Genomic DNA, 12,506 nt, shown 5'->3' on the forward strand with positions numbered 1-12,506 from the left:
GTGCACGGGCTCCACAAGCACCTTTCTCCATCCCCCCTGTCACTACCACACCGTGCTGTAAAGCCAGCCTTCCTATAGTCACTACAAGACTTTCTCCTAATGATCACATCAAGAGCCAGAATTAAGACATTCCAAGACAGACAGCAAGCTCCGAGTCAGAACAGGTATCACAGAGAGACAACCTTTAAGATTTGGGCTCTTTTTGTAAAAGTATACTTTTAGATCTGGTCATTCTTCAGGATGTTCCATGCCAACAGTTCTACAAAATGTTCATGTATGTGAGAAGTGCTGCTTCAAAGAGAACAGCCTAAGAAAACAGAAAGTAAACTGGCTTGGATTTTTAGCAGTCCAAGGCTGGATAGCAGGCATCAGTAAAGTGTGGGGATCAGCTACGCCATCCCTGCATAAATGTAAACATCATGAAAAGGCAGCTTTGCCTGCCTACGTGCTTCTGTTGTTATATTTGTACAGCAACAAATCACACTTTAAAAAATACTCCACACACACTTGAAGCTGACAAAACAGCTTTCCACTAGTGATTAATACATTGCAAAGTCAAGTCCACCACCAGTTAAGCTTTAGAAGGAAGTTACTACTTATGTTTGTTGTGTTTGATATGAACTAGACACTAAGTCAGTCCATGGGATCAACAGCATTTGCATGAGCATTCCCAACTCTCTCTGCAGTTTAGGAAAGACAAAAGCAGCGTTAGGTCCCAAGATTACAAATTCACACACAAGCCTAATCCATACAAGCTGTTCAATGGACACTAAGATGATCATAAAAATAGCTTATTAAGTAATGTTGCAACTACCTATTTGTTTTCAATATTGAGGCAATTAGGGTAAACAATTAAACCTTACCTTCGTTCCTTTAGTGATTCCATTTTTCTTAGATATTCCACTTTTTAAGAGGTTATTCTGTTTCTGATGATGATGATGATGTAGATGTCCATTGCACACAGCACTGGGATTAGCCATCTGTTTAAATTAGTCAGATTCTCAGTTCTTAAGGGTGTCTCGGGTCTTTCTACTGTAAAAAAGACAGTGGGATGAGAAGATAAAGTTCTTGGTTAAGGCCTGAAAGGTATCCAACTGGTCTGTCAGGATTTTCCAGGATGAGAGGAGGAACTATCTTTTGCAATCTCTTCAAAACATAAAACTTTCTTTCATACAGCTTCAGCCCCAGCAAGCTAGAATGTGAAATACATGGCAGGAGGTGTGCTGTTAAAATCTCTGGAAATTACTGCTCCTTGCTGGCTCTTGCATGAACACGGCTCCTGTGAGTCAACAAGGCTGCTGCAGCTATCAAGAAGTGGGAGGATTCAGAGGCGGAGACACTTAAAGATACATTACCTCTTAAATACCTCCAAGGGAGAAACTTTGTTTCTTTTCTCCGAATTACGCTCGGCCTAGCGTGAGGTCGCTCCATAGAAACTACCAAAATGTTTTGAAAATTTTAACAGTGTAATCTGTAAAATTAGACGGTTCATCTGAAGAGTATTTTATCTGAAAACCAGTAGTATTGGCCTGAGTAAAGCAGAGAAACGCTTCAAAAAATTTCTTTTAATCTCTTCTTATATGAGCAGCATGACAGACACAGCATTATACAAGCAAAGAAATGGAAAGCATTTTAGTAATAAAATGAAAATTTATCTGGAGCTAGATACTACAGACACGTGCCCAAGTATTCACTAGAGTGAACTGTCCCTTTAAACTCAGTTTGGCAGTAGTAGGATGAATGGCATGCTGTTACAATGAATGGGAAATGGATTTTTATAAAGCTGATTAATTTAGTTTTAAAACAAATCAGGCTTTAATCACATGTGAAACTACTAGGACAACTAACATACATCCTTTCTTTCATGAAAAAAAGGTTTTTAATTGTAAAAATGCATATACAGTCTTTGCTGACTCAAATTCTCATGCTTCAGATTTTAGTGACAAAAAGTAAACGTAGAAACCTCTCTTGTAGCATTTAATAGAATCTCTTCCTCCCAAAATAATTCAAATTAGTGTGGAGATAGATTAAAGGAAAGCTGTATTATGATATCAATTTTGAAAAACAGTTCGAAGGAAAGGCTGGGAGAATAAAAATACTTGAAGTTCTTTAATTAGAAAAAATTGCTATGGCATCCTGGCAATGAAAAGTAAGTTATATACAGAAAGAGCAGCCTAGAACTTGAGTATATGGAATGCAGGAGATGAAATGTTAAACAAACCACTGTGAAAATACACAGGGAAATACACTGTGTTGGTTTTGAAAACTTATCTTAGACACACATTAAGTTGCTAAAATATATTTTCTTCTTTGAAGTATTTGCAAAGTGAGATATCATCAATGTACTAGGAAAATTCTGGGTCTTGCTTAAGAGTGATCAAAACTTAAATTAATTAAGATTGTAGTATTTTGGGGGAAGAAGGTACCCCTTAAATTATTAAAATGACACAGAAGCAGTAAAACACCAAAATTTTTTGCCTCACAGTTTTACAAGATTCACCATTAGAAATCAGATTTTTTTAAAGTTTTATCTTTTTGGTGCTTTTCCTAGGCAAGAATACCTCATTTCTGTATAATCAGTTTTGCTTAGGTTTCATTAAGGCAACTGTAAGTATAGCTCACTGAGAAATGAATTGTGAATATAATAATGTCAAATATAGTGGCAAAATGGATCGTTGGTCTTAAGTGGCTAAGAGCTCATATTTGCAAAGAAAAAAGGAGACTGAAGTGAGGATAAGCCTGCAGGAAAAATGGTTGGTAACATATCCTGCACACCTATCCCCTGTGGCTACCGATAAATGGAACAAGGTAATGCAAGGAATTCTCTCTGCAGCTGGCAAGCCTCTCCCATCCAGGAGCTTTCTTCCTTTGGGAATTGTGTCCTTGATTGTCACAGCAAACCAAATTCCTGTAACACATGCCATCTGCTCACTCAGTCACTGATCATCTTCCCCCTGGTGTGATAAAGGACAAGGACACTCACCAGAGTAGGGCTGCTCCCCTTAGCAGCCTCCCATGTCGCAGCCAGCACCTCTGCCAGGTGCTCTTCCCAACAGGCTCTGCACCTTTCAGGGCACAAAGCAATAAAATTAGCATATCATATGTGCCTTTTTTTCCTCCCCAATTAAGTTCATGAGGGAAGTGGAATCTCCAGTCAAAACAACAGTTCAGATAATGCAAAGGCTCTAGGTCTATGCTTGTTATCTGTTTCAAGACCCATGAAATTACCACGGTCCTTACATGAATAAAATAGCAAGTTAAATGTGTTATGGTAATTTTAGTTTTCAATGTCTATATTATTTAAGATAACAAACAAATAGAACTTCAAAAAATGCCACATTTAAATATGAGTTTAATAAGCAATTAAAAAAATAAACTCAGAGAAGAGCTGCCCATTTGGATATCTGTTAACCATGACCTAAAAGCCAGGGTTCACAAAACAAATACCACTAGAAGCTGACTAAAATTCCTACCCTGATCCTATTCAGAGGAAAAGATTTATAGAAGGGATGAGTCTGACCAAGCACACAAAAATTACCTGTAAACTGAATTTGGTATTTCTCCTGAAGAAAAAAAACCCCAACAAAAACAAACAAACAAACAAACAAACAAAAAACCAACAAAAACAACTCCCCCCACCAAGAAACCTGCCCAAGTTCCCCAAAAACCTAAACAAACAAACAAAAAGCCCCACAAAACCCACACCAAACAAAAAAAAAGGCAGAAAAAAGCCAAAAAAAAACCAACCAAAAACCCCAAATCAAACCAGAAAAAAAAAAAAAAACAACCAAAAATCATTGTGCCCTTCAGAACTCTACCTTACTCAAAGCCATCTCATCTATTACTCAGACTTCTATACACATATCTGTCATGTTACCTGTTACCTGCATCTAAATCTATTACTCAAATGTATGAGGATCTGTGCTGGACACTGGAGGAAGGGCTCAGTAATTGTCTGCTTTGCAATACCAAAACCACCACTAGCAATACCCTATTTTTTTATTGTTCTGGGAAATGGGAGGAAATAATCTGCTGTGCTGACTGTGCAAGAACTGCATGTATGTAACTGCAGGGGACACCAATCCTACTAAGATTGTATGAGCACTTCTCTTCAGTGGCTTGGGTACTGGTCATTCTTCATACTTAACAAGAAAATGTTGAATTTCTAAGATTCCCAGCAGACCACACACCATGTTCTATAAAAATGCTTGTGAAGTTTCCAAGATGTGACTACAATTACTATAAATCTGTAGGAAAACCATAAATGAATCTCCAGGTTCTAGGTTATGAATCCCAAGGTTCTAGGTTTTATTCCTTGCTTTGTCATCATCCTGTTAACACCATTGCATTTTTGCTAACTCACATTGAAATCAGGAGAAAAGGGTTTAAGTCCTTTTTAAATGCTCTGAGACAAATTGCTGAGGAGTATGGTGCAAAAGTGAAGTAAAATATATGCAGTTTAATTAGCCAAGGTTTAGCAACAGAGCAGAGAGAACGGAGAGGGGTAGGGCTCTGTCTAAGTAGTCTCTCAGTGTTTGAAGAAAGTCACTTTTCTAGTAAAAATTCCATTGTTACATAGGACAGGTTAAAAGGCTGAACTCTGCTGGTGCACTCAAGAAACAGGGACAAAACATTCTATTAGACTTTTGGCCCAGTCAGACATGCAGTGTCATTGTAGTGGTCACAATGTCCCCATTTAAAATACCAATACTGGATCCACAGTGTCCCCATTTATAATAGCAGTACTGCATTACCTACCAATAGAAAAAAAAATGTTGCAAGAAAGCATGAGAGCTCATCCCAGAAAACTGTCATGTCAAAAGCTGGAAGGATTTCGTAGGATTCCTGCTCATTCCAGAGTACAGTTACTTACAGCAGTGTTGTGAAATGGTCTTGCAATCTAATGGCAGGACCTTGATCATTTCAGTTCCTGACAGATTCCCATTTACATATTACATGAAACAAGGGTCTAAGCAAAGACACCAGGTAGCTTTATGCTTGTTTTGAGTGGACAAACACTGATGTCAAACAAGAGCTGAAGAAACTGGGAATCCAAATCTATTCCTCTGTCAAAATCCAAGATTCTAGGAGCGTTTAAATTGGCAGCAGAGCATGACAGTAATGAAGTACACAGTAAAAACCACCTTTTTTGTTCTCACAATCCTTTCCCTTAAAACAGAAATCCATCTCATAAATTCTGTGTACCATTGATGACTTATACTTACATTTTATGTATGTGGACACATGGATGTTGGAGGCAATTCCTGCCTTGGATGTGTAGAAGACTTCATGAAGAAATGGGGAGACACCACAACAACAAAGCAAGAGCAAGTACCAGCCATCAGCTGGTCAGTCAACCTCAGGGTGTTTTTTAAGTCATCCAAATTTCACCAGCACCAGCTATAGACTAAATTCCTTAAATCCTTACATGGAAGAACCCCCATCTGTGTTTGTTTCTTTACACCCTATCTAGTAATACATACGTGGGATTGAGTAGGGATGTGCCACTACACCTGGAAATAAAACCAATACTGAGAGATCCTTTCAAGGATCAGCTTGAAGGATACACAAAATAGTTTGATATTGGTCAGAGAATAATCTAGAGCAACTCAGAGCCATGGCACAGGTGGACAGACGCAACCAGTGTTGCAACAGGGCAGGGCATGGCACAACAGGCAGGGCTCCTCTGTGTCTGGCAGGTCCACACAGCCCCTGCAGAGCCTTGGGGCTGGCACAGCTGCTTCTCGACACCTCTGCACCTCCTTGCTCTTCATGGGGCACAGTAAGATGACAAGACAATGCTTGAAAACCTTAAGCATTTAAAGATGCTGTCAGCCTGGTTTCTTAGGCAATATTACCAGAACCAGTTTTCTGACTGCATCTGGGTGACAACAAGCTTTGAGTACTCCTAGCAGCAGGAACTTGTTGGGATTTTCTGCCTGATACAAGTGTCTGACTGATATATGATACACAAATCTGGTTAGGAATTTGTACTTAACCTGAGGACAGTTGTAGAACTTGTGACCTTTATCTCCTTAGGATTAAGGCTTCATAAATTGCACAATTGATACAGTTCTGTCCTTATCTTCTGATACAAAAATAAAATAAATCTGACTAAAATGTCATAATCAGATAAAAACCAACCTAAATTAAAAAAAATCACACAGACAAAAAATAACCATATAGCAACTAAGAGCCTGCTGCAAAAATCCAGCAGCAAGCCCAGAGTGGCTTCTGCTCTATCTTCTTGCAATTACAAGGCTGATGCCATTACTACACTCTTATGTGGAAATTTCTCATAAAGTTGAACCTGCAATTCTTAGTCCTTAAACAAAAAAGCTTAGATAGCTAGACCCAGTGATGCCAATAGAACAACTCAGCCAAGCCAAAGGCTAAAAAAACACTTTACAAGCACTAGGTAGAGGAAAAATCTCTTTCATGGCACATTTCTCTACTGACTTCTTTCAGCAGCAATATGATCCATAGCCATGTAACCTCTAGAGCCATGCAAGGAAGATTTCAGTTTACTTTTCCAAGACCTCTGCCAGTCAGGCTGATTAATTTGCAGAGCTCTGTCATTTGCTGAGAACCAGCATAGCATTGTCATTGTTTCCACTGGACATGATGAATGGAGCAGGAGCAACTCTGTGCCATCTGTTCCTCCTCTGTGTCATCACCACGTTGATTCAGACAAGGCATTCTCCACCACAAACATCTGGAACATTAAGACAGTTGATATTTAACCAGGTAGACAAATCTCATTATTATTATTATTATTATTATTACTAATAAAACTGAACAAAATAGCCATAGCTTTAACCTATGTTTAATGATGAAATGTCAGTCTCTGAACAGGAAATTATGAAGTGATTTCACACAACAGTTAAAAGTTATAGGTTATTCTTCTTGTAATGTAATTTTTCAGTGCTTTCAGAAGCCTGGAAGATTTATGAAGGCCCAGATGAGAACTCGTAATGCTACTCAGTTGGGAAAAAAAAAAGTAGCATTGCAAAATACCCCGTTTTTTAATCTAACAAGTGGCTCTGTTTTGCAATTCTTACTCATTCACTGAAGCACTTCATTGAATTAGACCCAGTGAGGTCAATAGCCCTACCCATGCAAGTAGTAGTTATGCTTCAAAACCTTTTTATTAGCATTACTAAACTTATTGACATGATACAGTAGATTATTTGCCTTCCCCACTGCCAGTGAACAAATCATTTCAAGACATGTCACAGAATTAGATTTTTGTGTTAAATGTGACTCCATACATGGACTCTCTGGAGACTTATTTCCTCTTGTCACTGCCTACAGTTCTGTTATTCACCATTTCAGTTTTGTTCATCCTATCTCTTAGGGAAGCACAGGTTGAGAGAGAAAAAAACCCCAAACAAAACTCCAAAACCTGTGTTTGCCAATTATGGTAAAGGGGTGGTAGGTGTGTTGCCTTATAAAAACTTTATATTTTTTGTTCAGTTGCCTCATGATACTTTATTACAGTTGACATTAGATATTTTTACCCTACACAGTCAAACAGATGGAAGAAACCAAAATACTGTTCACTTTACCTACTTAACTATAAACATTTAAACTTTCAAAAGCTTTTTCAGATCAAGTTTTTTCTATTTTCACTTGTGGAGAATTTCTTTTGACTATTGAGAGTTTGATCTGCCTATGGCTTGGCACAAACAGTTGAAATTTTGTTTTAAGCAGACTTCACTGCAATTCTTTCTCAATTTCATGCCTCACTGAAGTCAATGGAGCTCTGAAGAGGCACCAAGTATCAGATGGGAGACTAAAAGGGGGAATGAGAATTGAGAAATTCATTCCAGAATTGTTGCCAAATGCAGGAAGGGCAACTGTCCAAAATTATCTCAAGAGTTTTTTAAATCCATGAGTTCTGAGAAAGGTGTTTTTTGAACCTGGTTTAAGACTTATATTTATCATTTTAACAACAAGATTAAATGTTATTCCCTATTTGAAGTTATTTGTATTAAAGGTTCAGTGCAGAAGTGTGAAACACCCTACATTTGTTACAGAAGCTTTAGGAGCACAGTCTGGTATTCCAGAAACACTGCCACGTTTCAGGAGCTACAACTCCAAGAGTTCAGTTCAAAGCTGGTGCATATAACAGGAAATAAAATCAATTGAAGGTTTCCCAGAGCAGCAGGTCCTATTCAACACAGCTTCAGTCACAAAAGATTTTCATTAAACCCCCTTAAGTTTACTGGAGTCTTTTAACTCTCCTGCCAAGACATTAGAAAACTAAAGTTTCTTTCCTGTGATATTTGTTTGTTTTTATATTCCATGTAATCTCTAAATTTAATATTATGCACAGTAAGCTTGTCAGACCTCAGTAAAGAATTGGAATCAAATGTTACTATTTTCCAGTCTCTACAGCTCTCTTTTGAAACAAATCCCTATTCAAATGAAGCATATTTCATATCATTGGAGAAGAGTTGGGCAAGTTGAGCCTTAGAGTACTTTTAGACAGGTGTCATTCCACTATCCAGCCATTCATCCCTTAGCTGGGGAGGCAACTGTTGCAACTATCACAGCCACATTTAGCAGCCTATTGCTTGCAGTGGCTTTCAAAGCAATCTTTTCTACACAGCATACAGGTCCTGAGCTGCTTTTTCAATGCTGCTAAAATTTCAAGCCATCAAGTGATCAGCTACAGCTTGCTCTGAGAGCAGTGCATTCCCTTTAGCTCCTGCACTCTCACTGCAGCTAACAGACATCTGACACTGTCTCTTACCTGGAGTAGCTCCTCTCCTCACCTGCTATGCAAACAGCAGCTGATGTCATGCAGTTACTGTATCATTACAATTTCTTTGCATAAGGTTTCCTTCTCTTCTTTTTATCTGCTAAAAATGGAACAGAGGTGACTCATGACTCATGACTGAGACAGGCAAAAATTAAATACTCAGCACTAAAGGCTCTGCTAGGGTTTCCACTGCCTGAACTGGTTCCCTGCTTATGTCCATCCATGGGATAGATGTATTCCTGGTATCACCTCTGCCCCTTGGACTGTGCCACAACCATGGGAGACCTGGCTGGATGCCCCACCCCAGCCTCTCCACAGTGCCATGCACTCACCATGGCAAAAGCAGTGCTTCACCTGGTTGGTGGTTCAGAGCTTCAGCTCATCCCCTTCACCACGGGGCATGGCTGTGGTACTCCTGCCAGTCTGTGCAGGACAGATCAGCATCACCCCCAGCAGGGTGGGGCAAGGTTTAATAGACTCCTGCCATTGAAAACAGGTGTATAGAGGAAAGGAATAGAGCAGGGTTTGAGAACTGCCAGGAGAAATTATCCAGATTGAGGTTTACTATTGTACTTCTGTGACAGAAATGCCAGGGAAAAGCCCTTACTCCTCCCCCTTCCTTCCCACAGCATCTGCCATGCTTCAAACTGCAACCTTTGCCAGTCCTAGCAGCCAGTTGGGCTGGTAAGATTTCTGGTCCTGGTGATGCAGACAGCTGAGCCATGGCCCTTGGACTGCTCTCTTTGTGTAAGGCAGTGGTGGAACAGATCTGGCAGGAGCTCTTGCTCATGGGGACCAAGTTTCTACAGCCCTGGGAGCCAACTGACATCAACACATGCGTACAGGATGTGCTACTCGTCATCATGGAAGAATTTCAGAATTATGATACTGTTTTTAGCCTTTTAAAGCAGTGTGACAATTAATTACATCTTTATCACTGGATTTCTGAGGCCAGGAGACACTGACAATCATTAGATTCAAGATTAGAATAATTAAATTCAAGATTAGGACAGTTTTACTCAGACAGTGTAGCACTCTTCTAGACCAAAGCCTGGGGCTCTATCAGTGATCTGAGTTTGACTAAAGGATCTCTCAGGAAAATTCTCTGATGTAACTAGAATTGCTCAAGAGTGGGAAATGTAACACCTCTGCAACATGTTCAAAATTACCCAGGACCAGATTTTGATGTTTAAGACAAATGAACAAACACACACACAAAAATTATCAGTTCTGTATAAAACCAAAATCTTAGAGAGGAAACAAAAAAATCCTCTAATCACTCTTGCAGTGAGTCATGGCCTTCTCCTTAAGAAGACACATGTGCCTCCACAGGGCTTTGCTGACTTCAGGCACTCTGTCCAGATAAAGATTTATACCTGGGTCTATCTAGGCCTAGTTTATATTTGCTTATATTCTTACTATTTAATTCACTATCTTACTGAACTTGATAAGAAACTTAGATATCAACCCTGAAACCAAGCACAAGAAGTCTCAGACCAAACCCACCTTACACATGATGCTTAGGGAAATACTTTAATTAACTTCAGGAAGTAATTAAAGATAAATCCCAGATTTCATATACTATAGAACAGGAAGAAAGTCATTTACACATTTGCTCCTTCCCACACAAGCTTAATCAGAACTGTCAGTGGACTTCACAAGAATTCAAACCACTATCATGACCTTTTGATAACACAGACTACCTTTAACTTAAGTCTTTTTACCAAACCAGTCACTCCACACACCAAGGCTTTTCCTGCAGACATCTTTGCCTTCCTACAGTTCCATACATACTTTTAACACTTCCAATCAAATCAATATAGCTGTTCACAGTGTGAAGTTAAGGCTGAAAATAACTGTTTATAAATTACACCAAAATTCCTGACCCTTCTCATGACACTCCTCAGATCATGATTATTAAATGTGGTTACAGTTTGGATTCTAAGGGATTTACTTTCCAGGGTTGCCATGACCTTCCCAAGACCTCATGTTGTACCTTTGTTGTTCAGCCTTACTGTCAGTAAAATACAAGTTATTTTGCAATCTCCTAAAGGTATGAGACAGGTAATTATTACTGAATGAACACCAGCAAAAAGCAAAGACTTTTGGGTTAACAGAGCTAATGTGGCAACAAAACTCAGGATACTGCCATGCTAAGTCTCTCTTCCAACCTCACAGCATACATGATAATGTTTGAACTGTATTTTATTAGATACAGGATTTTGGTATGTCCCAAATCATTCAGCAGGGCTGTGAAGGCTTTCTAGTCAGTTCAAAGCTAGTTCTCTTAAAATGTATTTACTGGACTCACATTTGAGCTAGATACTGGGAGAAAATCCCCATACTCAGCATTCCAACTGGCACAGTTTTATCAGTAGTCTAACAGGATCTAGTGTTTTTTCTTGTAGATCCAGCTCCTGAAGCAATGGAACTTTGTGAGAGTAGTGCCTTTTTTTTTTTTTTGAAATTACATTTAGTTATTTTAGTAGCACTTTTTTTTCTTTTAAACTAACTTCAGTACAGTGCTTTTTCTATTTCATACGGTCCTCTACAGGCACAAAGATAAAATCATGATATTTTAATGAAAGCTGAGATGATAAATAGCTGTGGGAACTAGGCTTCAAAATAAACAATCAATATAGTGAGACCCATGTTGAACCTGAAGCCTTGGTAATTCTGGCTGTGCAGCATTTTGTAATTTTTATGATCCTTTGAGACCAAGTCTCAGTGTTCCAACAAAATCAAGTTAATAAACTGCATTTTTAATTTTCAACTGACCTTCTACACTTGGATTTCATTTTCAGACCTTAGTTAGAGATAAGAAGCAGTTCACATTATTATTTCTGCTGCCCAGGGAATGAATAATCATAGTTCATAAATTTTTTCATATGTTTCAATATTTCTTTTGGGTCAAACCCAAAATTGTTTAGCAAGTTTTTCGTAAACACTTAATCCCACTCCAGTTGCCTTTTTTTTCTTTTTTACCTTTTCAATTTGTCTCTAGAGGGCAAAGATCCCTTAACTGATAGACCATTTTTATAGTGAGAGAAAGAAGTTCAAATTCATTCTCTGCCAGATTCATAACGGAGATTCTCAGCTCCTTTCTGCACCAGGGACTTAAACCACCAAATTCACTGCTTACTTTCACTCTCTGCCTCTATAGCCAAATAAAATTTTATACACATTCCCTTAGGGAAAATCTTTCAGTGAAACAGATGCAGAAGGGTACAGAAATAAGCACTAATTTGGGAAAATAAATTCAAAACTTCCTCAATCTTTTTTTTACCTCAGAGCTTTCCAATTTTTAGCAGTTCATAGCATGGGCTTTTTTTTTTTTAATAAATATATTTTAAAATCACTTATAAATCTACAGAAGGTGGCCTTTGAACCTTTATGTTCTTTAGCTGAAGACTATTTAGATTTTTTTTTCAAAGTGCACTTCCCTGTGATCCATTAGTACTGGACTCCAATGAGCCACTGAAATAATACATGGCAAGGTGTAGGCTCTTTGCTGTAGCTGTCCTGGGGCCACTCTTAGCACCTTAAGCTTCATAACCAGCAGGATTAATGTCAAGCAGAGAGCTCAGTGAGGCACAAGAATTAACCAAAACCTGGAAGAGCACTGGGTGTAGCTATTCCACCCATTCCAGTCCTTTGTCAACTGCTGAGTTAGACTTCCAAAACTAGAACAAACATGAAGTGGTGCTTTTCCTGGGACACTGCATGGAGCCCAGACATT

The 12,506-nt window shown here is 38.7% G+C and overlaps 1 protein-coding gene across 7 annotated transcripts in view; it reads right to left on the reverse strand.

Annotated features, from left to right (window-relative positions):
- The window catches only part of SPTLC3 (serine palmitoyltransferase long chain base subunit 3), a 151,669-nt gene that overhangs the window by 85,564 nt on the left and 53,599 nt on the right, over positions 1 to 12,506 (reverse strand). For 4 of the 7 annotated variants that reach the window (XR_011678496.1, XM_071422376.1, XM_071422394.1 and 1 more), the window contains 3 exons: positions 8,759 to 8,867; positions 2,984 to 6,715; positions 864 to 1,032 (listed from right to left, as the gene is read on the reverse strand). Coding sequence is in view for 6 of the 7 variants with exons in the window: in XM_071422376.1 (XP_071278477.1) it covers positions 864 to 980 (117 nt within the window). In the remaining variant the exon portion in view is untranslated. The remainder of the gene's footprint in view (positions 1 to 863; positions 1,033 to 2,983; positions 6,716 to 8,758; positions 8,868 to 12,506) is intronic. The other 3 variants (XM_071422386.1, XM_071422355.1, XM_071422367.1) reach the window with 2 other exon arrangements.

This window comes from Agelaius tricolor, unplaced genomic scaffold (genome assembly GCF_023055355.1).
Source record: "Agelaius tricolor isolate 1412-34295 unplaced genomic scaffold, bAgeTri1.0.p SCAF_1, whole genome shotgun sequence".
NCBI classification, from domain to species: Eukaryota; Metazoa; Chordata; class Aves; order Passeriformes; family Icteridae; genus Agelaius; species Agelaius tricolor.